We start from the raw sequence: 23502 nt of genomic DNA, 5'->3' as shown, positions 1-23502 counted from the left end.
GAGAGGTTGGAGCACCATGCCTAGGAACAATGTGCCTACTCTGTAACCTATTTAGATAGGAAGGTCATGGTTTCCCCATCGCATTGCGCCCGCCACCAATCCCAATGCGCCATGTGCATCATGGGAGAGACCCAAAATAGGCTTTGGGCTGGGCGCCGAATATCGCGCGAGTCACTCGTTTGATGACACCCAGCATGATCTGAATCATGCCCTCGCTGGGCGTACTCCAGATAATCATATTTAAGTGAGCCAGTAGGCTGGTCTAAATATGCACAGCTTGTTTGAGGCCGCAGGCTCCCGACTCCCGGTAGTCCGAAGGCCTCACCCGGGTGCCAATTAGTACTGGTCTCCATAAGCGGAGACCAGGAGAGGCGGTGGCGGAGTGGTATTGTCACTGGACTAGTAATCCAGAGACCCAGAGTACTGCTCTGGGGACCCAGATTCAAATCTCGCCACTGCAGATGGTGAAAGCTGAATTCAATAAAAATGTGGAATTAAAAGTCTAATGATGACCATGAACCCATTGTTGATTGTTGTAAAAACCCATCTGGTTCACTATCCTTTAGGGAAGGAAATCTGCCGTCCTTAGCTGGTTTGGCCTAAATGTGACTCCAGACCCAAAGCAATGTGGTTGACTCTTAACTACCCCTCAAGGACAATTAAGGATGGGCAATAAATGCTGGCACAGCCGGCGACATCCACATCCCACGAATGAATAAAAAATAAAAAAAACACTCCGCGGGTCTCTGAGGCCACTGGAGCCCCTGGGTGGTCAGGGACAGGGCAATCTGGCAATGTCAGGGTCCCAGGGGCAGTGCCCGGATGCCAGGTTAGAAATGTTAAGGGGTGGGGTCTAAGGGGGCCATGCCATTGAAAGGGGGAGTGAAGAGGGTATGAAGGTTGGGGGGGGGGCGGTGAATGGGGGATCCTGAAAGGGGGTCCCTAAAGGCGGAGGGCACTCAGCAACCCCATAGCGGGGTGTGCTCACTTGGTGGGAGGGGCGGGGGCAATGCCCCAATGGCCACAAGGATGGATGGGTGTGGGGCAGGGGCACCCACTTGCCTGGGTGGGGGCACATGTTCACATTTATTGTTGGGGGGGGGTGGGGGAGGTTGCCCCTCGGGGGTCGAGGGTTAGGAGTGTTGCCCATATCTGCGGGGAGGTGGGGGGTCACATTGTCCATGGGTGAGAGGGTGTGGGGGACCCTCAAACTTTGCAATCGGGGCATCCTTTCGAAATGGCACCCCGATCTCTGAGGAGCAGGTCTGGTCTGTAAGTTTAGTTCCCCGCCACAGAAAAAAATTCCATGTGTGGGATTGACCAGTGAGAAACTCCCCTAGTCCCAAAAAATAAAGTGGGGTTGGGAGGGTAAGAGAGATGCGACTGAAGAGAGATATAACAAACAGATCAGAGATAGCCTTATCTCTGATTGGCTCAATGGAAGTAGAGGGGCAGCAAGATGACAAGGTTGAGCGAAAGGCAGTGAATAGGGTAAAATAGTTTGTATGGAGGGAGAGATTAAGAAAGTTTAGGAAGGCTGTGGTAAGTTGAGATGGTGGTTGAATTATGGTGCAGAGGCTGAAGGAAGTAAGCTGTAAAGGTATCTTTTTTTTAATAGTCACTTCATTTGAGCCTTTGGAAAGGTGGCTAGAATTTTCTGGGCCACCATGCATCCATTTGCCTTCAAGCAGCTCATTAAGAACTGTTAATACAGCAGATATTCCACTCCCTCTCTTTGACAAGCTCCGATTGGAAGTTTGTCATAAACATGAAATGAGAGCTCAACTCTAAGATCTGGTAGGGTGTCTCGTTCCTAAATTGAGGGAACACAAATTTCCACGCATATTAGTATCACAGCCCAAATACCAAGACTGGAAGATCTGTTCCAATTTTAAAAAAGTCAAACAGCAAGTATTTTAAAGATGAAAGCTTACTTCACATTTCCTTTTTTCAGGTCCTTTCATATCAGAAAAATGTCTCTCTGTCAAAGGTTTTAGATTCAGAAATTGAGTAGACATTTGTTTTTCTTGCTGATGTGGTTCCTTTACATCAAACATATGTAGTACCTGGAAGACAAAATACAAACAAATAATGACATATTAGATAACCATACTTTTTAGTTCTCAAACTTACATGAATAAGTGGAGTTTGTGAAATTTCTCAGTCAATCTCCAACAAGTCAAACGCAAATGAGGAACCTCAGGATTACATTTCAGGTGAAAACCTCTTTGAGGAAAGGTTTATTAAGGGACTTATTCAGGGCAGACAATTCTACGAGTGTGTGACAATATGTGAATTGTAAGAATAATGAAGGGTTAACAATTTACAGTAACTACATCCAACCACTAGATGGCGATCAAGCGCATACACATGGTTCAGGACTGGAATGATTGCCAAAGGACACAGACATTTTAATCATCTGTGGGAGCAGGGAAAAGTGACCTCTGCTGGAGAGCCAGGAGCTACTTTGAGACGGATACTTTAATGCGACATATCTGCCAAAGGTGTGGCATTGAGTGAAGTGTTGCATAAGATATGTGTTAGTCAGTGAATGCAAAATTTACCTTTATCTTTAGTCCAATGTTATTAGTTGCCTGTTTATTAATGTGTGATTTATGTTTATTTTAGTTTGCTTGTTACAGGAAAAGTATTAAAAAGTGAAATCTTGTCCTTCAGCTCTCTCCGTTGGTTGTTTAAGAAATTCATTTCTTTTCAAAAATCGTTGGTCCCTGCAATGACCCTCAATTCAAATTAGTTCAGAGTTTTGAAAATGGGGATGGAGTTAATTGATTCTGTACCACAAATTCCTAGAGTCAGATACGGAGGGCGGGATTCTCCGATGTCCGCCGACCGGCGCGAATCAGTCCGGCATCGCGCCGCCCCAAAGGTGCGGAATTCTCCGCATCTTGAGGGTCCAGGACCTCACCTTGAGGGGCTAGGCCCGCGCCGGAGTGATTTCCGCCCCGCCGGCTGGCGGGAAAGGCCTTTGGCGCCCCGCCAGCTGGCGCGGAAATGACTTTGCCGTGCGACGAATGCGCGGGAGCGTCAGCGGCCGCTCACGGCATCCCCGCACATGCGCAGTGGAGGGTGTCTCTTCCGCCTCCGCCATAGTGAAGACCATGGCAAAGGCGGAAGGAAAAGAGTGCCCCCACGGCACAGGCCCGCCCGCGGATCGGTGGGCCCCGATCGCGGGCCAGGCCACCGTAGGGGCACCCCCCCCCCCGGGGCCAGATCGCCCGGAGCCCGCTCGCGCCTTGTCCTGCCGTTCGAAAGGTGGTTCAATCCACGCCGGCTGGCGTGGGTTGACAACGGTGGGACTTCGGCCCATCGCGGACCGGAGAATCACCGGGGGTGGGCCCGCCGACCGGCATGATTTCCGCCGACCGGCGCGAATCCCGCCCCCGCCGAATTCAGGATACTACGGGGGCGGGATTCACGCCGGCCCCCGGCGATTCTCCGACACGATGGGGGGTCGGAGAATCGCGCCCCTAATGTTTGACACAGAAAGTGAGATGACACAGACAGGAAATGTATGCTCTCAGTTTGTGATTTATAGGTTATTACTGAATGCCCTAAGTTGTTCTTCACAGTAAATTATTCATTTTTTAATATCAGGAGTATTATTATACAAAGCAATGCCCGATGTAATACTCTGCTGCTAAGAGAAAGTTGTGATCCTGTGGCCTGTCATGAAGGATAGAAAATCTAACTAGGATAGAAAATCTAACTGCTACAGGTAAACACAGCCCAAAGTGAAAGAATCCTCCTGTTGTCTGTTCCCCTTTCCTCCTTTTAATATCCATTAACCTGTTCGCTATTGTCATTTTCGTCCATGGATGGTTACTGCTTTTAAGACCAAACAGCTTACCTTTAATTTAAAACAGGAAACTCCAGCAGGATGTGCTGTTTAGTTTTTCATCAGTGGTGATGACACCTCTTGATAGACTTGGCTGGCGGCCAAGTACTGTTTTAAATTGCCGGGCCCTTTGCTGATACTGCCCGTTCTGGAATGTTTTAAAAATCCAGCAGAAGATCAACACCTGGGCTGGAACTCTCTCCAGGTAAATGGATCCAGCCAGCGTTTCCTCTGTATCCAGACTGTGAGCGTTTAATTCCTGAAGACAAAGCTGGAGGGAGCTCTTTGGATTTCTTTCCCTGAAAGGTTATCAGACCTCTCTAAAAACTCATGGAAGCTGCTTCACTGATACTCTATTTTTTCCTCAGTAAAGCTCGGGGACATTCAGGAAACCAGTTAAATTTAAACCACAGGCTGAAGTTGGGGAGGTGAGACTGAGAGTCTTATGATTCAAACTGGCCTTAGGCTGTTTTCTTGAGTGAAGGCCTGGGGTAATAAAACTTAAAATTACTCCGCCAGAGAAAATCCTACAGCCTGAGAGTTCTGACTGAATGTTACTGCCAGAAGATCTTCATTAGCATTCCAACCGGTGGTTTCAATCACCGCACGTCTTGGGAGGACGGCCTGCTGCAGCGGCCTCAACACCAGAAGCAAGGACACTCATCTCTCTCTTTTCATCTTAATCCCCATTATTTTACACCATTCCCTCCCTGTGTGTGTCTGCCTTGTGTGTGTTTGGGTAGAGGGTGGGACATTAAAAGGGGGAGTAGTAGCTTAGCTGGCCGTTATTCTGTTATAGCTATTGCATGTTTCAACTCTATTTCTGTTATAAATAAACAGTTGTGTGTAACTTACAAATCTGGTTGGTGCCTGTAAGTTTTTGGAGCAGCCGAGGGCCAAAAGTCTTTGAAACATCATACAAAGTATTGGTTAATTCATTTGTGTTGGGACTCTGGAGCCTGTGGGGTTGGAATTGCTTTGCAGATTAAAGTATGCCTATCCATTTTAGGTAGCTGCAATTTAGAAATAGCAATATTCTGAAATTGTTTTATCAATGTGATGTACTTTTTTCATGTATTAAGGTAAATCCATATATAAAGGTGGACTCTGCATATGGAAATAAGCTATTTTAAATATCAGAGTCTCTGTATGCAAGGTCTAGAAAAATACATTAACAAGTGCAATTTTAAGTTTACCGGTATCCTGTTAACAAGTGAGAGACCAAATGAGCAAACCATTTGTTTCAAATACTTGCTTCTAAAAGAAGTAATGATTTCAGCAGTCATTGTATGTGAGAAATTAATTGTTGAATAAATAATTTATGCATCTACTTTTATATAAAAAAGCAAGAAAAATAATGCAGGTTACAATATAAAAAACAAAAGATTACTTGAAATCCAAGATTATCTCACTTGTTTACGTTGATGACTTCCTGCCAGGTTGTCATTCCATTTTGTGCGTGGTCCATCAGAAATTGCAACACCAGTTGTAGTTTTGCCTCCCATCTGGATATTTGTGGTGCTCAGATCTTGATTTTTTCCAAATGTCTGAAGTGGTCTAGCTCCAGGTTTTTCAATATCTGTACTTGTTTTTGACTTGTGAAGTAGAATATTACTTATGCTGACTTCAGAATTGGAATTGACATTTTGGATAAGTTTGGCACATGGTTTTTCCACCCTTATATTTGTAATTGACTTTTGTTTTTGTGTAATCTCTAGCAGAATCGTTTCTTTTTCACTCCTGGATTCTTTTTCCCGCATATTGTTTGTTCTTTTTACTTCTGTGTTTGCAGTTGATGACTTTAAAGTTAAAGGTTTCTTTGAGTTAAGTTCAACGTACTGCTTAGTTTTACTTGCGTTCACCTTCTCACTTATGAACTGCTTATCTTGTTGCAGCAATTTGCTTTTAAATATAGGTATAATCTTGTAAGTTTTGGAACTATGGCTATATGAAGTAGAATGTACTTCCATCTGATGGGATGCAGCTAATGGAGTAACTTGTGATTTTTCACTTAAACTGTGGAAAACCACACCTGTCTTATCTGTTGATCTAAATGTGGTTCCGCATTGCATGGCAGTATTTGCTGAACCAGGCTCCAACCTTGATCTTATGTCGATTTTCTGCTCATTGTCTAAGACTCTGGTGTTTGGACTTCCACCAGTTGGACAAGTTGAAGAACTTTTGTTGATGACATATGTGGCTGTGGGAACCTTTGTCAAAGCAGTCTTGAAGACAGGTTTGGTAGTAAGGTTTGGTGGTCTTGTCTGAACTGTCTAATTTATAAACACATAAGAACAATATTATCACCATTGCTCAGAGATGCACAACATAAAATGCCTGTCTGCATTACGGTGATTCTGCAATCTTTTCCATTTAGCAAAGGAGAAACCACTCAAAGGGAGTGAAGTTTGGAAGGACCAGGCTACACTGTTCTTGCCTCATGTTCAATTGGCACCCCTGCTAAGTGTTGCATCAGCCCTATAATCTGTAATCAAACGTCTTTTTATTTTCCCGAAATGAAAGCAGTAAAGCCGGAAATACTCAGGTCTGGCAACATCTGTGGAGGGAGAAACAGAGAAACATTTCAGGTAGTAAGTGACCTTAAGGGCAGAATTTTGTCAACGTGTACCATTCCTTACAATCTAACCTGAAATATGCGCCACTTCCACTCTTTAACGTTTTGAATATAACAACAATTAAAATTTAAAGGGCCTCTGTCGCCCTCAAGAAAGTTGTGCAATTCAGTGGCAGGGAAAGTTTCTCATTGGTGAAACCCTGTCAGCTGGCAGTGTTGCAGCTACAGGTGGCCTAATAAAAAGCCTTCTGTTCAACATGGAAGCTGTGCTTCGCTGCACAGCAGTTTTCTCCATAAATTCCTCAAGGAAGAGCATCAGCCGAGAGCTGCCCAGCACTTCAACAATGCTTCCTGCAGGCTGTCCTCCAGGCCATTAGAGAAAGGTGCCACGTGCTCCTTCCAACTTCTGGCATCAAAACACCCTGGCCAAGGCGACCTTTGGGAAAGTTGCAAAGTAGGTGAGCAACCATGGAATCCAGAAGAAATCTGGGCCCTTTATAGGAAATAGGTCAATGACCCGCTGCAATCCGTCAGGGTAAGATCCAGTCTTGCATCTTCAACAGGAGTCTCCCAAGAGGTTATCAATAATTATGTTAATGGATGATCAAGCCTTAGTATCATGTGGCATTGAGGCCAAAACATATGTAGTTTGGCTTTTGAGTGGGGTTGGATGCGTGTGATGGAGATGCATGCAGATAAACGGGTTCGGTCTCACTTGCTAACTCACTAACTTTGCCATGCAGGAGAAACAGACTGACAATGCACGTGCAATGGACAGGATGAGTTCCTGACTTCCGGCTCCTGACAGACACTGAGGAACAGGCAGTGGAGATCACTGGTGGTGGTGGTATGATCCGTCAGTCAGCAAGGCTGGACCTGCCAGGCAAAAGGATGAAAATACAACCATGCTTTTGGATTCAGGAAGAAAATCTGCTGAGCACAACAAAAATACATCCCAGCATCTAAGGGAGGCTCTAACAGCCAGGTCCCCAGATAATTGGGGGGCTGCTGAAGACTAGGCCCATGCTGAGCCTCATACTGATAATGGGCTCTGGTTGCAAACATAAGGATATGCAGTAAAGGATAGGGTAAAGTATGGCTAAGATGTGAGGGATTTTATGCAGCTTTGCAGGAGGTATGGAAAAGTCCATGTCAGCCATGTGTTCTGCCATGTCTCAGGCATTCGAGCACTTGTCTTCATCCATGGAGAGAATGGCGACCATCATGGAGAGCCAGGTCATGCATTCGATACGTATGCGCTCAGACCTGTATTCGAATGCACTAGCCTTTGGCTCAGTGCAGCAGTGGCTAGGCGAGGGGGGACAAGGCACCTTTCTTCCAGGAACCCTATTCCCTCATATAAACGGGGAGCTTACTTTATGCACCAGATGGAGGAGGCATTTGTCATCTGCCTTGGGACCTTCCTCAGAGTTTTCATCTCTCATCGTCTCCTCTGCCATTGCCCCAATAGCACCAGCAAGCAATGCTGTGTGGGGCACCACGTTATCAGTGCAGGAGGCTGGAACCCTCAATGCCCGCCTCCTATACAGATGCCCTCGCGCTGCTCGAACGCCTCTACATACGGCCTGTGAACGAGGTCTACGCGCAACACGTCTTCACCACTCGCCGCCAGCGCCCCGGGGAGTCGCTAGATGACTACCAATGTGACCTCAAAGCCCTCGCACGCAACTGTAATTACCAGGCTATTACGGCCACTCAGCACATGGAGCTCGCCGTCCGAGACGTCTACGTGGCGGGAGTCCGGTCAAATTATGTGAGACAGCGCCGGCTCGAAAAAGGGGCCCAGGACCTGGACGACACGGTAAAGTTAGCCACCTCACTGGAGGTGCCTTTCAGAGCCTTACTGCGTTCCCAGCCGACCACGCGACCCCCTCGTGGACCCCCGACCAGAGACAACCCCAGGCCTGTGCCGTGCGGCCACCCGCCCATCATGGAGGGTTACCCTGCTATTTCTGCAGCCAGTCTCAACACCCCTGGCAGCACTGCCCGGCCCGCAATGCGAACTGCAGCAGCTGCGGGCGAAAAGGACACTTCGCCAAGGTCTGCCTGGCCAGGTCGAAGAACTCTAACTCACAGACCCGATACTCAGACTCACAGGCCCGCAGACCCCGCAATGTGGCAGCGTGTCTGGCAACTCCACCCCCTCATAACACGTGCAACTCACGGGGGACGCCATCTTGGCCATCCTCCCCCACGAGGCCGGCCACGTGTGATCCATGGGGGCCGCCATCTTGGACACCATCTTCCTCACCGCCCGCCACGCTCAACCAAAAGGGGCCGCCATCTGCTACGCCGCTCAACGCGTACGATCTACACAGACAGTCATCGCGGGGCCACCCCAGCACCTCCGATCACGCCGCCGGATACTCGCAACTCAGCGCGGTCACCCTGGACCAGTCACGACCCAAGCACCTCCGGAGCTCCATGATGGCCGTCTGGGTTAACGGGCACGAGACGCCCTGCCTTTTCGACTCCGGGAGCACAGAGAGCTTCATTCACCCGGACATGGTAAGACGCTGCTCGCTCCCAATTTTCCCGACGCAACAAACTATCTCCCTCGCCTCTGGGTCGCACTCGGTGCAAATCCAAGGATGCACTACTGCAGCCCTAGCGATACAGGGCGCTGAGTACGCTAATTTTAATCTATATGGAGAGGGCGGCGCAGGGCGGGGAACTGGGCTGGCGTGGGAGGCGGGGTTGTCACGGGGGGGGGCGGGGATGATGCATAGGGCGGGGCTAACGTGGGGACAGTGATGACGCGGGGTGGGGCTGGCACGGGGGCCGTCCTGACGGGGAACGCGATCCCTCTGCTGGCGACGCCGGGGCTGGGGTGGAAGTCGGGGATGAAGGAGGGGGGGGGATGATGTGGAGGGGCGGGGCTGGCTACAGGGGTGGGGATGAGGCGATGGGCAGTGACGACAGGGGGGGGGCAAACCTGGCGAGGGGGGCGGGGCTGACGCGGGAGCGGGGCTGGCGTGCTTCGGAGCGAGCGCGAGGGGCAGTGATGTCGCGGGGGCGGGGCGAGCGTGAGGGTCAGTGATGTTGCGGGGGCGGGGCTGGCGCGGGGCGAGCGTGAGGGGCAGTGATGTCATGGGGCGGGGCTGGCGCAGGGCCAGCGTGAGGGGCAGTGATGTCGCGGGGGCAGGGCTGGCGCGGGGGGCAGTGATGACGCGGGGCGGGGCTGGCATGGGGCGGGGCGAGTGCGAGTGGTGTCGGGGGGCGGGGCTGGCGCGGGGGCGGGGCGAGCATGAGGGGCAGTCGCGGGGGCGGGGCGAGCGCGAGGGGCAGTGATGTCGCGGGGGCTGGCGCGGGGGCGGGGCTGGCGCGGGGGGCAGTGATGTCGCGGGGGCGGGGCTGGCGCCGCCGGGAGGTGGGGACGCGCACCCTCTGCAGGCGGCGCCGGGGAAAAAAATAAATAAAAAATGTTGATCTATATGTGCTCCCAGGCCTCTGCGCTCCTTTCCTATTGGAACTCGACTTCCAATGTAACCTCAGGAGCCTTACTCTTAAGTTCGGGGGGCCCCTACCCCCACTCACCATATGCAGCCTCACAACGCTAAATGCCGACCCTCCCCCTCTCTTCGCAAACCTCACCGCCGACTGCAAGCCAGTCGCCACCAGATGCAGGTGGTATAGCATGCAGGACAAGACGTTCATTAGGTCCGATGTCCAGTGTCTCTTGCGGGAGTGAGTCATCGATGCCAGCAATAGCCCCTGGAGAGCTCAGGTGGTGGTCGTCAAGACCGGGGAAAAGTTCCGGATGGTAATTGATTACAGCCAAACCATTAACCGGTACACACAACTCGATGCGTACCCCCTTCCCCGGATTGCAGACATGGTAAATCAGATTGCACACTACCGCGTGTTCTCCACGGTGGATCTGAGGTCTGCATACCACCAGCTGTCAATCCGCCCGGAGGACTGCCACTACACGGCTTTTGAGGCAGACAGCCGCCTTTTCCATTTCCTCCGGGTCCCCTTTGACGTCACAAATGAGGTTTCGGTGTTCCAAAGAGCAATGGACCGAATGGTGGACCAGTACGGGCTGCGGGCCACATTTCTGTACTTGGACAATGTCACCATCTGCAGCCATGATCAGCAGGACCACGACGCCAACCTCCACCGATTTCTCCAAACCGCCCAAAAACTCAACCTCACCTACAAGGAGAAATGTGTATTCCGCACAGCCAGACTAGCCATCCTCGGCTACGTTGTGGAGAACGGGGTCCTAGGGCCTGACCCTGATCGTATGCGCCCCCTCCTGCAACTCCCCCTCCCTCACTGTCCCAAGACCCTGAAGAGGTGCCTTGGATTCTTCTCCTATTACGCCCAGTGGGTCCCCAATTATGCGGACAAAGCCCGCCCACCAATGAAGGCCACCATTTTTCCACTGGCAACAGAGGCCCACCAGGCCTTCAGCTGCATCAAGGCAGACATCGCCAAAGCCACAATGCGCGCGGTGGATGAGTCCGTCCCCTTCCAGGTGGAGAGCGACACATCGGTCGCTCTCGCCGCCACCCTCAACCAAGCAGGCAGACCGGTAGCGTTCTTTTCACGCACCCTCACCACCTCTGAAATTCGACACTCCTCAGTCGACAAAGAAGCCCAAGCCAACGTGGAAGCCGTGCGGCACTGGAGACTACCTCGCTGGTTGGTTTGCCCTCATCACCGACCAACGATCGGTAGCCTTCATGTTCGACAATATGCAGCGGGGCAAAATCAAGAACGATAAGATCTTGAGGTGGAGGATCGAACTCTCCACCTACAACTACGATATAGTATATCGCCCTGGGAAACTCAACGAACCCCCAGATGCCCTGTTCCGCGGCACATGCGCCAGCGCGCAAGATGACCGACTACGGGCTATCCACGATGACCTCTGCCACCCGGGAGTCACCCGTCTCGCCCATTATATCAAGGCCCGCAACCTGCCCTACTCCATCGAGGAGGTCAGAGCCATGACCATGGACTGCCAAATCTGTGCGGAGTGTGAACCGCACTTCTATCGACCGGATAAGGCCCATCTGGTAAAGGCATCCCGGCCCTTTGAACGCCTCAGTATCGATTTCAAAGGGCCCCTCCCCTCCAATAACCGCAATACATACTTTCTCATTAGATGAGTTCTCCCGCTTCCCATTTGCCATCCCCTGCCCCATATGACCACTCCCACTGTCATTAAAGCCCTGCATAGTGACTTCACCCTGTCTGGTTTCCCCAGTTATGTCCACAGTGACCGGGGCTCATCGTTCATGAGCGACGAACTGCGTCAGTACCTGCTCAATTAGGGCATCGCCTCGAGCAGGACTACCAGTTATAACCCCAGGGGAAACGGGCAGGTGGAGAGGGAGAACACGACGGTCTGGAAGACCGTCTTACTGACCCTGCGGTCCAGGACTCTCCCAGTTTCTCACTGGCATGAGGTCCTCCCCTATGCGCTCCACTCTATCAGGTCCGTCTTTTGCACGGCCACAAACCATGACCGCTTGTTTGTTTTCCCTGGGGCAGCTACCTCAGGGGCCTCGCTTCCGTCCTGGCCGAAGACACCGGGACCAGTCCTCCTCCGAAAATACGTTCGGAGCCATAAGACCGACCCCCTGGTAGAGAGGGTCCAGCTCCTACACTACAACCCACAATATGCTTATGTCAAACACCCCAATGGCCGACAAGATACCGTCTCTCTCCGGGACCTGGCGCCCGCAGGCTCCACCACCACCACCACCACTGCAGCCCCCACACTATATCCCGTCCAACCTACCATGTCCAGCGCCCCCACCCCTATATGGCTCCCGCGCTCCCTCCCACCTGCCACACCGGTCCACAGGAATGAAGCTCCAGAAGAGCCGCTCCCGGAGTCCACGCCTGTGCCCGCACCGGACCCACTTCCACAGCCACCTGGACCGGCTGCAACACCAGTGCTTCGGCGATCGCAGCGCACGATCCGTGCGCCAGACCGGCTGAACCTACGAGCCCGTCACCCCCGCCGGACTTCATTTTTTAACAGGGGGTGAATGTGGTGAATGTATAGTGCTAATAATTCACCAGTGCATTTGTATCATGTTCTGATGTTGTGTTATGTTGTTAACCCTGTGGGCTCCACCTATGGGCCATTGTGTGGCTTCACCCACAGGGGGATATGTTGGGGCATGTACGGGCTCCGCCCATGGCTCCTCCCCTTAAGAGGAAGTATAAAGAGCAGCTGACCTACAGGCAGTTCCCAGAATTGTACCAGTCGCAGGCAGGCACTGTTCTAAGCTGATTAAAACCACAGTTTACTTCTCCTCGTGTCTTTGAGTGAATTGATGGTTGCATCAGTCATTGTATCAGATCTAATGGTCATGGCATGCACCAGGTTTGTCACTATTTGATGGTTACAGAGGTAGAAACGTAGACATTAGTCCTGAATAAGACATGTTGTGTTTTTGCGCATTCTTTACTGAATGCTCATGTGAATTATTACATCTGTGATGATCATTCTAAGGAGAATGACTTAAAATGCAGGCACAACTGCTCCCCGTTCCTTGCACTCTGGAGAATATTGGCCCAGATTACTCTCAATGAATATAACTGAAACAGGTCCAGTTGCAATCAATGTATTTTAAAAATGTCGCTGGATCAGAATAATTGGTCGACAGGTTGGTATATGTATGTCCACTTGCCCCAAAGATATCCTTGGTACTAGCACACACTAGTGAGTGTGTGTGATAAAGCTCCGCTGGTAGGACATTCAGACATTGTTGCTAACTTTTGGTTGGTTCAATTGGCTCTGTTTTATAACCTTTGCTCTCGAGTCGCCAGGTATTTTTATACTGCCACGAGGTTCAAGTCCAAGTAATGATCAATAACTCAACACACCAATTAGTAAGATTCAAATCAAAGCACATTTATTATACACAGTAATCGCTACTCATGCACAAATTCTACATCTAAGCTACTTCTACAACTAACAGGCCTATACTTAACTTCGGACTGGCCCAACAGGTCAGGGGAACAAATGGCCTTTCGTTCGGAATGTGCAACTGCGGGATTCAAAGCCGGTATGGACTGGTAGCTAGGAGCGCCTATCTCGTAGCGAGCGTTTACTTGAGACTTACTTCAGGGATGCGGCAGCTTGAACCGTTCACTCTCAGGGGTTGCTTTGCGTTGCTGAGTGACCCGGTCAAGGAGAACGATTTGAACTTGGGGCTTAATTGTTATAGTTCCCAGGGGCTTCCCGCCTTTCAGGGCGGACCCTGTACCTGGTTCTAGGTGATTGGACTTCGTTCAAATCGCTTGGTTCGATTTCTCCAATACTGGAGCCGTTCCCTGATCGATGGGCGGTCTTGAGGTGTTCGTTAACCTCTTTTGTGTTGGCTCCTGCTGGCGCCGGGGAGTCTGGCTTAGTTTTGTGTGTCCCAAATGTTGCTATTGTTCCCGGGGCTTGCTCATTAGTATGTAGATGGCTGCTACATTATAATGCTGATGGTCGCTGGTATCGATGCTGTCTGGGCTTTTGCAGAGTTAAATACACAGCAAACCTGCTCCTGCTGGTTTCTGCCTGTGTTAGCTGAATTTCCCTTCAGCCTTTGCCATTCGCCATTTTAAATCGGGACTTGGCCAACTCAGGTGGCTACAACATATAGTTCACTCAGCAAGGGAGGATGGCAGGGCAAGATCTTCACCCTAGGAAGGCAATGGAGGTCTGGCTATGGAGCGAAGTCATGCCTTATTGTTGTGCAAACCTTTTCCGATCAGGTTGTCCTTGGCATGCCTTGCACGTCTCTCCATGGCTGGCACCTGTAAAAGGCTCGTTTGCATTTATGGCCTCCTCATGCTCCGCCAAATCTGATGTTCCTCATGTTCTTCTCAATGCAACATATGTCCACATTGTAAAGACAGGTTGTGCAGTGCACAGCAGAACACTACAGAACACTACAATGCTCACATTCCAAGCATTGTCTGGCGTCTTTGAATTTGTCTATATATATGTTTCTGGAGCATACCTCTTCATTCACCTGAGGAAGGAGCAGCGCTCCGAAAGCTAGTGACATCGAAACAAACCTGTTGGACTTTAACCTGGTGTTGTAAAACTTCTTACTGTGCTCACCCCAGTCCAACGCCGGCATCTCCACATCATGACTACTTTTCATGACACCCTCGGGGATGTGTATTGTAGAACCCCGCCAGACCAGTCAAGGCAACCAAACACAGAGACACAACTACACAAAGCTAACTGATGCACGCCTCCTCTAAATGACCATGAACCAGGTTTAATGAGAATCTCATGTGCCATTAACTTTATGCTGAGGGTAGGAGCTTTATTAAAAACAATTCCAGGTGAATGAGTGTTCATGGCATGCAAATATGTGATAAGTATGAGCCCGCCGTCGGCCAGTGAGGACTAGCGTGCAGCAAACATGCTGTTGACTTGGTGTCTGCATCTCAACCCGTCGTCAAGAAGTCGGATTCAGTCCCCTGCACGCCATGTTTTCTGCCAGCTCACCACCCCCAACTTTCTCTCTCCACAGTTGCTTCCAGACCTGGTGAGTATTTTCAGCATTTCTTTTTATTTCAGATTTCTCGCATCTGCAGTATTTTGCTTTCTTTTTTTTCCTCCATATTTTTATCAGCAGAAAATAATTCAGTGAGGAAAAAATTAACGTGCTGGCCACCTGTTTAAAAAATGTTGCGCACGATCAGGATGCAAGAACTCCAAATGGCAGGCCTACATCTTTGGAACGTCTCAATTAAAGCACAAGTGAGGGGTGAAAACAAAAATTATTAAATTTCTTTGGCTGGGGCTTTCTGGCCCTTCCCAGCGCCAGGACCAGAAGGCGACCCCGGGTGATGGGTTTCCCGGCGCTACGGACAATGAGCAACGCAAATGGCCACTGAATTTGGCGGGACCAGAAGATACCATCAGTGCCCAATAGCACGTCAGCTCTGTTGTCAGGGTGGGGGTAGGGGGGCAGAAAACTGTCTTCTACTGTCACTTCTAATCGGCAGCACAGCATAAAGCAGTGAAGTTCTTTCTGTTGTCACTTACCTAAGATTTAATTCAATACGCACTTTAATTATTATCCCAATGCTACCATGTGTAGCTGTCTCGCCGTTCTATGTTGTATCAAATGTATTTTTCCTATTTTTACCTGAGAAATGTTGAGTTCATTGGTAGCATAGTAAGGCTTGTTGGTCATTTTTATTGGTAGTCCACAGAGATTAGGCAGGTTTACTTTTAGGTCAGAGAAGAACGATGTCAGTACTGCCTCCAAATCCACTCTTGGGAAAAACTGAACAGGTTCACTTCTAATGCAACAAAAAGGGTAACTGAATTGCTACATTAAGGATCTAACAGTTCTTTGTGACAATAATGTTTAGGAGGCGTTTACAAATCAGGGCTAGAATGCCATAACATTTCTTAGCCCCTACCTTAAAAGTTGACCACCAATCCATTGGTCTTTCATTTCGCACACCACCATCCAACAGTCTCGGTAAGCGAAACTGCCAGTTCATAACTTTATACTTAATAAAGAAATTGCAAATGGAACGTCGAAGCTCTATGCAAGGCAGCAGCTTCAGTCTCAGAAAAATATTGGTTAACAAACCAAAGTTGCGGCGATCAGACAATTCACCTTGACTGTCCAAATGACCTGATCACATTTAATAGAAGCAATGACAGAATATACAAGGCTCCTCATGAACACAGGCTTTAGTTCTCATATCTCATAATAGGCTGCAATGTAATTGTTCCTCCCATGGTCATAACCATATTTTATACAATACGAACATGTGAATTAGGGGTATTAGGCCTCTCGGCCCCTCAATCCTGCTCCGGCATTCGTGGCTGATCTGATTGCAACTTCATCTCCACATTCCCGTCTACACCTGATAAATTTTCACCCCTTTGCTTATCTACCTCTGCCTTAAAAGTGTTCAAAGATTCGGCTTTGAGGAAGAGAAAACCAAAGGCTCATAACCCTCAGAGAAAAAGTATATAATTTCTGTTCTAAATGGGCATCCCCTTATTTTTAGAGTGACCCTTAGGTCCGAATAATACTCTCCCACAAGAGGAAACATCCTTTCCACCTCCACCCTGCCAAGACCCCTCAGGATCCTGTGTTTCAATGAATTCACCTTTTACTCTTCTAAACACCAGCAGATACAAACCTAGCCTGTCGAACCTTTGCTGCAAAGACAACCTGCCCATTCCAGTCCAGTAAACATTCTCTGAACAGCTACCTACACATTTACACCCTTCCTTGAATGAGGAGACCAATAATGTACACAGTACTCCAGACATGGTTGAACCAATGCCCTGTATCACTGAAGCATAACCTCACTACTTTTGTATTCAATTACCCTTGCAGTAAACAATAATTCTATTAGCTTTCCTAATTGTTTGTTTTACCTGCATACTTTGGCAATTCATGCACAAAGACACCAGGGGCGGGATTCTCTGACCCCCCCGCCGGGTCGGACAATTGCTGGGGGGCGGCGTGAATCCCGCCCTGCCGCTCCGGTGCCGGGGATTTGGCGGGGGCAGGAATCGCACCGCGCTAGTCGGCGGCCGCTGGCAGCCCCCCCCCAGCGATTCTCCGGCCCGCGATGGGACAAGTGGCCACCTGTTTTCGGCGGGTCCCGCCGGCGTATGTTACAACAGGTACTTACCGGCTCCGCGGGCGGCCTCCGGGGTCCTTAGGGGGGCGCGGGGGGGATCTGGCCCTGGGGTGTGTCCACATGGTGGCCTGGCCCGCGATCGTAGCCCACTGATCCGTGGGCGGGCATGTGCCGTGGGGGCACTCTATTCCTCCGTGCCGGCTGGTGTACCGGTCCGGGATGGCCAGCACGGCGATGAACCCCCCCCTGCGTATGCGCTGTGATGATGCCAGCACCTGCTGGCGCTCCCGCGCTTGCGCCAACTCGTGCCTGCCGGTGGAGCCCCTTCGGCGCCAGTTGCCGTAGCGCCAAGCCCCTTCCGCCCCGGCGCAAACCACTCCGGCACAGGCCAGGCCCCTTGAAATAGACAAGGGCCGGGATTCCCGACAACCCGCCGGGTCCGAGAATCGCCAGGGGGCACCGTGAATCCCGCCCCTGCCGGCTTCCGAATTCTTCGGCGCGGGGTTTTGGTGGGGGCGGGAATCGCGCCACGCCGGTCGGGGGCCGTTGGCAGCGGCCCCCCTGGCGTTTCACTGGCCCGCAATGGGCCAAGTGGCCGCTTGTTTTCGGCCTGTCCCGCCGGCGTCAATCACAACAGGTCCTTACCGGCGGCACCTGCCACCACGAGCGGCCTGCAGAGTCCTCGGTGGGGCGCGGGGGTTCCGGCCCCAGGGGCTGCCCCCACGGTGGCCTGGCCCGCGATCGGGGCCCAACGATCCACGGGTGGGCCTGTGCCATGGGGGCACTCTTTCCCTCCGCACCAGCAGCTGTAACGGACCGCCATGGCCGGTGCGGAGAAGAACCACCCTGCGCATGTGCCAACTCGTGCTGGCCGGCGGAGGTCCTTCAGTGCCTGTTGGCGTGGCGCCAAGCCCTTCTGCGTCGGCTGCCACGGCACCAAACACTCCGGCGGCGGACTGGCCCATGAAGGTGCGGAATGGCGGCCCAACGCCGGAGTGGCCCACCCCCCCGGTTCGCGGAGAATCCCGCCCAAGGTCTGTACCGGCAAGGCCTGCCTCTGAGGGCGGCCTGCGGAGTCCTCAGGGGGGCGCGGGGGGATCCGGTCACGGTGGCCCGGTCCACGATCGGGGCCCATCGATCTGCGGGCGGGCCTGTGCCATGAGGGCACTCTTTACCTCCGCGCCGGCCTGTGTAAAGTTCAGCCAAGGCAGGCGCGGAAAAGAAACCCCCTGCGCATGCGCAGGAATCGCGCTAGCGGTTCTGGGAACACGCTGGCGCTCCTGCGCATGCGCCAACTCGCGCCGGCCGGTGGAGACCCTTTGCCGCCGGTTGGCGCAGTGCCAATTACTCCAGCGCCGGTCTAGCCCCCGAAGGTGGGGTGGATTCCGCACCTTCTGGGCAGCCCGACGCCGGAGTGGTTCACGCCACTCTTTGGCGCTGGTATGGCCCGCCCTCTGGATACCGGAGAACCCCGGCCCAGATCCTTCTGTATCTCAGAGCTCTGCAACCTCTCACCATTTAGGTAATATGCTTCTTTTATACTCTTCCTGACAAAATAGGCAATTTCATGTTTTCTGGATCTTTGCCTATTCATTTAACCTATTGATGTCCTTTTCACAACTTACTTTCCTACCGACCTTTGTGTCATCAGCAAATTTAGCAACCATTACCTTTGGTCTCATCGTCCAAGTCATTGATATAAATTATAAAAAATTGAGGCCCCAGTACTGATCCCTGTGGCACACTACTTGTCACATCCTGCCAACCAGAAAAAGACCCATTTCAGCATACTCTCGGTTTCCTGTTAGTTTGCCAATCTTCCTTCTGTGCCAATGTTACCTCCTACACCATGATCTTTTATTTTCCACAATAATCTTTGCTGTGGCACCTAATTAAATGCCTTCTGGAAATCTAAGTACAGTATATTCACCGATTCCCCTTTATCTTCAGCATATGTTACTTCTTCAAAGAATTCCAATAAATTGAGTCAGGATGATTTACTTGACATAAAACCATGTTTACTCTGCCCGATTACCTTGAATTTTTCCCAGTGTCCAGCTGTACCGTCTTTAATAATAGCTTCTAACATTTTCCCTACGCCAGATGTTAACCTAACGGGGCTGTAGTTACCTACAATCTCCCTCTCTGAATAAAGGAATTACATTTTCTTTTTCCAATCTAATGAAACTTCCCCAAATCTAGGGAATTTGGAAAATTAAAACCAATGCATCAATTGGCTCACTAGCCACTTCTTCATGCTCCTCGGATGAAGTTAATCATAATCTGGGGACTTATCAGCCTGCAGCTCCAACAGTTTGCTCAGTCCCATTTCTCTGGTGATTTCAATTTTCTTGAGCTCTCTCCCTCCTCCTTTGATTTTCCTGATTTACAGCTATATCTGGGATGTTATTTGTATCCTCTATAGTAAAGTCTGTTGCAAAATACCTGTTCAATTCATCTGCCATTTCCTTGTTTTCCATTATTCCACCGTCTCACTTTCTATCGGACCAATACACACTTTGTTAACTCTTTTCTTTTCAAAATACCTATAGAAACTCTGGGCGCAATCTATTGAAAACGTTTCTAAGTGTCATTTGTGGTGGGTTTTGCTGGGAGATTTCCGCCGGCTCTATCGGCGAGTTCCCCACTGCTATCTAACGACACTTAGCATGGGATTCTCCAGCCACGCCCACCAGCGACCATAAATTCCTACCCGATATCAATGGACTTTTACATTATCCGTGCCCCCCCCCCCCCCCCCCCCCCCACGGCGATCTTGCGGCGGGTGGGGCAAAATAATGCACTTAGTCACTTTTTTGGGCCCTGGGGAGTTTCTCACCGGTTTAGCCCACCCTTAGAATTATTTTCATCACTGGGGAGCTGAACTCATCGGCCAGACCGGCTCCTCAGAGATCGGGGCGCCGTTTTGAAAGGGTGTCCCAATCTCTAAGTGAGTTTGAGGGTCCCCCACATCCCCCACCCATGGGCAATGTCACCCCCACACACAATATTACCCCTGCCTCCCCCCAAGTGAGGCACTCCACTATGGGGTCCCTGAAGGTCCCCCTCTTCAGGCTCCCCCACGTCTCCTTTAAGGCCCCCCCCTTCCAGGACCTAGCCTTCACCCTCCCCAACCTCCCAGAGGCCCATACATATCTGCCCTGCACCTTCCCCACCCTTCCTATTCCTCCTTCACCCTCCTTTCATGGGAAAGGACCCCCTCAGGCCCTGGTCCTTGGCAGTGCCACCCTGGCAGTGCTCCTGCTGACCAATCTTCTGTCCAATCTTCTCACCTGCCACCCATCGTTTTGTAGTTATATGCATTTTGATACTATCTTTGACTTTTTTGTTAACCACTGGAGTTGAATCCTCCCCTTGGAATTTTCATTCCTCGTCGGAATGCATCTATTATGTGAATTCTGAAATATCACCGTAAATGTCTGCCACTGTATCTCCGTTGACCTATCCCATAACCTGATTTGCCAGTTTACCTTAGCGAGCTCTGCTTTCATGCCCACACAACTGCATCTGTGGGTGAAATACTAATCTTGGACTTACTCTTCTCTCCCTCAAACTGAAAGTAAAATTCAGTCAGATTATGATTGTTGCAACTTAGGGCCACCTTCACTATGCGGTCATTAATTAATCCTATCTCATTACACAATACCAGGTTTAAGCCTGAATTCTGGTTGGTGCCAGAACAGCTGTTCTAAGAAACTATCCTGAAAACATTCTATAATATCCTCATCTAAGCTATCTTTGCCTATCTGATTTTTCCAGTCTATAAGTAGATTAAAATCCCCCATGATTATCGTTGTACCTCTATGACACCTATTATTTCATCTTTTTTACCCCGTCCTACCATGTGGTTACTGTTCGGGGGCCTGTACACCACTCCCGGAAGTGACTTCTTGCCTTTATTTTTTTCTAATTTCTACCAAACCGTTCCTTCATCCTTGCTTTTAGAACTTGGGTCACCCCTCTTTATTCTGCCAACAACATCGTTAATTAACAGAGCCACACCTACACCTTTTCCTAGCTTTCTGTCCTTCCTAACTACCATGTACTCTTCAATATTCAGGTCGAAATCTATGTCATCCTGCAGCCATGTCTCCCTAATGGTTATCAGATTGTACTTCTTTATTTCTATGTGCGCTATCAGTTCATCTGTTCCATTTCGAATGCTACCTGCATTCAGATACAGAGCCCTCAGTTTTGTCCTTTTATTATTTTTGTAACCTCTAGCCTTATCTACTGATTTACTCTTGTATTTGTAGTCCTGTCACAGTCTGTTTATCATTAATACCTTTCTGTCTTGCCTTTTCTTAACTCTTTTGTTTCCCACATCTTTGCAAATTTGATCCCTTGCCTCCACTATATTGTTTAAAACCATCTCTCCTTCCACCGCTCAGTAGTATACTTGTTCCAACACAGTTCAGGTGTACACCGTCCCAACAGTACAGCCCCCATTTTCCCCAGCACTGCTGCGCCATGAACCTGAACCCACTTCTCCATACCAGTCTTTGAGCCACGTATTCATCTCTCTAACTTTATTTACTCTATGCCTTCAATTGGTACATGTTTCAAATAATAATCCACCTTTGAACTTCTGCTTTTTAATCTATTGCCAAGTTCCTCATACTCTTTATGCAGAATCTCTTCCCTAGTTCTACCCATGTCATTGGTACCTACGTAGACCATAACGGCAGGATCCTCCCCTCCCACATCGAATTCCTCTCCAGTCACGAGCAGATGTCCCAAGCCCTGGCAAAGGGCAGGCAACACAGCCTTATGAATTCTCGTTCTCGGCTACAGAGTTAATCTCGCGACTATATTGCCCCTACTGCTACGACATTCCTTTTTCCTCCCCTCACTTGAACGGCTTCCTCTTTCATGGTGCCATGACCAGTCTGCTCATCAATCCCGCAGACCTTGCTTTCGGCCACATAGGTTGCAACACCTTAAACCTGTGTGCCACTGTTGTCTGCTCAGTCTGTTTAGCTGTCACACTCACAGGCACACACTGTCCCTCATCACTGACCAAAGCAGATGATCCTCATCTAAGAGGTGTGAAGTCTTCTGGTACAAAATGTCCAGGCATTTCTTCTCTTCCTGCTGTTAGGCAGTGTCTGTTCGGCTTCCAGATCAACAATCAAGTCCTGGGGCGACATTCTCCGACCCCCCGCTGGGTCGGAGAATCGCCGGGGGCTGGCGTGAATCCCGCCCCCGCCGGTTGCCGAAGTCTCCGGCACCGGATATTTGGCGGGGGCGGGAATCGCGCCGCGCCGGTTGGCGGGCCCCCCCTGCTCGATTCTCCGGCCCGGATGAGCCGAAGTCCCGCCGATAAATTGCCTGTCCCGCCGGCGTAAATTAAATCACCTACCTTACCGGCGGGACAAGGCGGCGTGGGCGGGCTCCGGGGTCCTGGGGGGGGCGCGGGGCGATCTGACCCCAGGGGGTGCCCCCACGGTGGCCTGGCCCGCGATCGGGGCCCACTGATCCGCGGGCGGGCCTGTGCCGTGGGGGCACTCTTTCCCTTCCACCTCCGCCACGGTCTCCACCATGGCGGAGGTGGAAGAGACTCCCTCCACTGCGACGCTCCCGTGCATGCGCCGCCCGGAGATGTCATTTCCGTGCCAGCTGGCGGGGCAACAAAGGCCATTTCCGCCAGCTGCCGGGGCGGAAATACCTCCGGCGTCGGCCTAGCCCCTCAATGTTGGGGCTCGGCCCCCAAAGATGCGGAGCATTCCGCACCTTTGGGTCGGCGCGATGCCCGTCTGGCGCCGTCTTGGGCGCCAGTCGGCGGACATCGCGCCGTTTCCGGAGAATTTCGCCCCAGGATTGTGTTGCAGTCAGGACCTCCCACATTCCAAAACTTCAACCCAGCACCTGTCCTGATATAGTTACTTAAGTTATTTAGTTAACTTAATTTAATTTCTTTCTTAATTAACTGAGATTAATGTCTTTGTATACTTCAATTTACTGTACTTATTAAATGCTAGTACCGCCTTCAACTAAATGGTATAGGTTTACTTCCTAAATTAATTGCCAGTTACTCACGAACCAGTTCCTTCCACTGAACTGAAGTACAAAAAAGGAGCAAATCCTCCCCCTCACTGAACTCCCCATTCACCAAACTTGTGTCAGCTCACTCTGCTTGCACTGCGTTTTCAACACCCGCTGATATGGTGCTGGATTCTACGGTCCCCCAGCTGCGTGCTCCTTGGCGGTGCCCCATTCGCTGGTGGTGGGATTCTCTGCTTCTGCCGCTTGTCAACGGGATTTCCCGTTGAAGCCACCCCATGCTGCCAGGAAATCTGCAGGCAGGGGTGCACTCCCAGAGGGAACAGAGAATTCCTTTGGTCGGAGAATTTGGCCGATGATGTTTAATCCTAGGAAACAGCAGGATTCTATGGGCTCCGACAACCCAAACAAAGATGAAGGGACTCCGACACCA

The 23502-nt window shown here is 50.7% G+C and overlaps 1 protein-coding gene across 5 annotated transcripts in view; it reads right to left on the bottom strand.

Moving 5' to 3' along the window:
- Nucleotides 1-23502, bottom strand: part of c11h18orf63 (chromosome 11 C18orf63 homolog) — a 153832-nt gene that overhangs the window by 21945 nt on the left and 108385 nt on the right. The window contains exons 3-4 of one of the 5 annotated variants that reach the window (XM_072467163.1): nt 5269-6129; nt 1935-2066 (exon numbers count right to left, since the gene is read on the bottom strand). The exons of 2 other annotated variants lie outside the window; for them this stretch is intronic. In XM_072467163.1, coding sequence (XP_072323264.1) covers nt 1935-2066; nt 5269-6129 — 993 coding nt within the window. Of the gene's footprint in view, nt 1-1934; nt 2067-5268; nt 6432-23502 lie in introns of those variants that run through there. 2 more of the 5 variants (XM_072467164.1, XM_072467167.1) reach the window with 2 other exon arrangements.

The sequence above is a fragment of the Scyliorhinus torazame genome, chromosome 11 (assembly GCF_047496885.1).
Source record: "Scyliorhinus torazame isolate Kashiwa2021f chromosome 11, sScyTor2.1, whole genome shotgun sequence".
In the NCBI taxonomy this organism is placed as follows: domain Eukaryota; kingdom Metazoa; phylum Chordata; class Chondrichthyes; order Carcharhiniformes; family Scyliorhinidae; genus Scyliorhinus; species Scyliorhinus torazame.
This window is presented reverse-complemented; position numbering and strand designations above follow the sequence as displayed.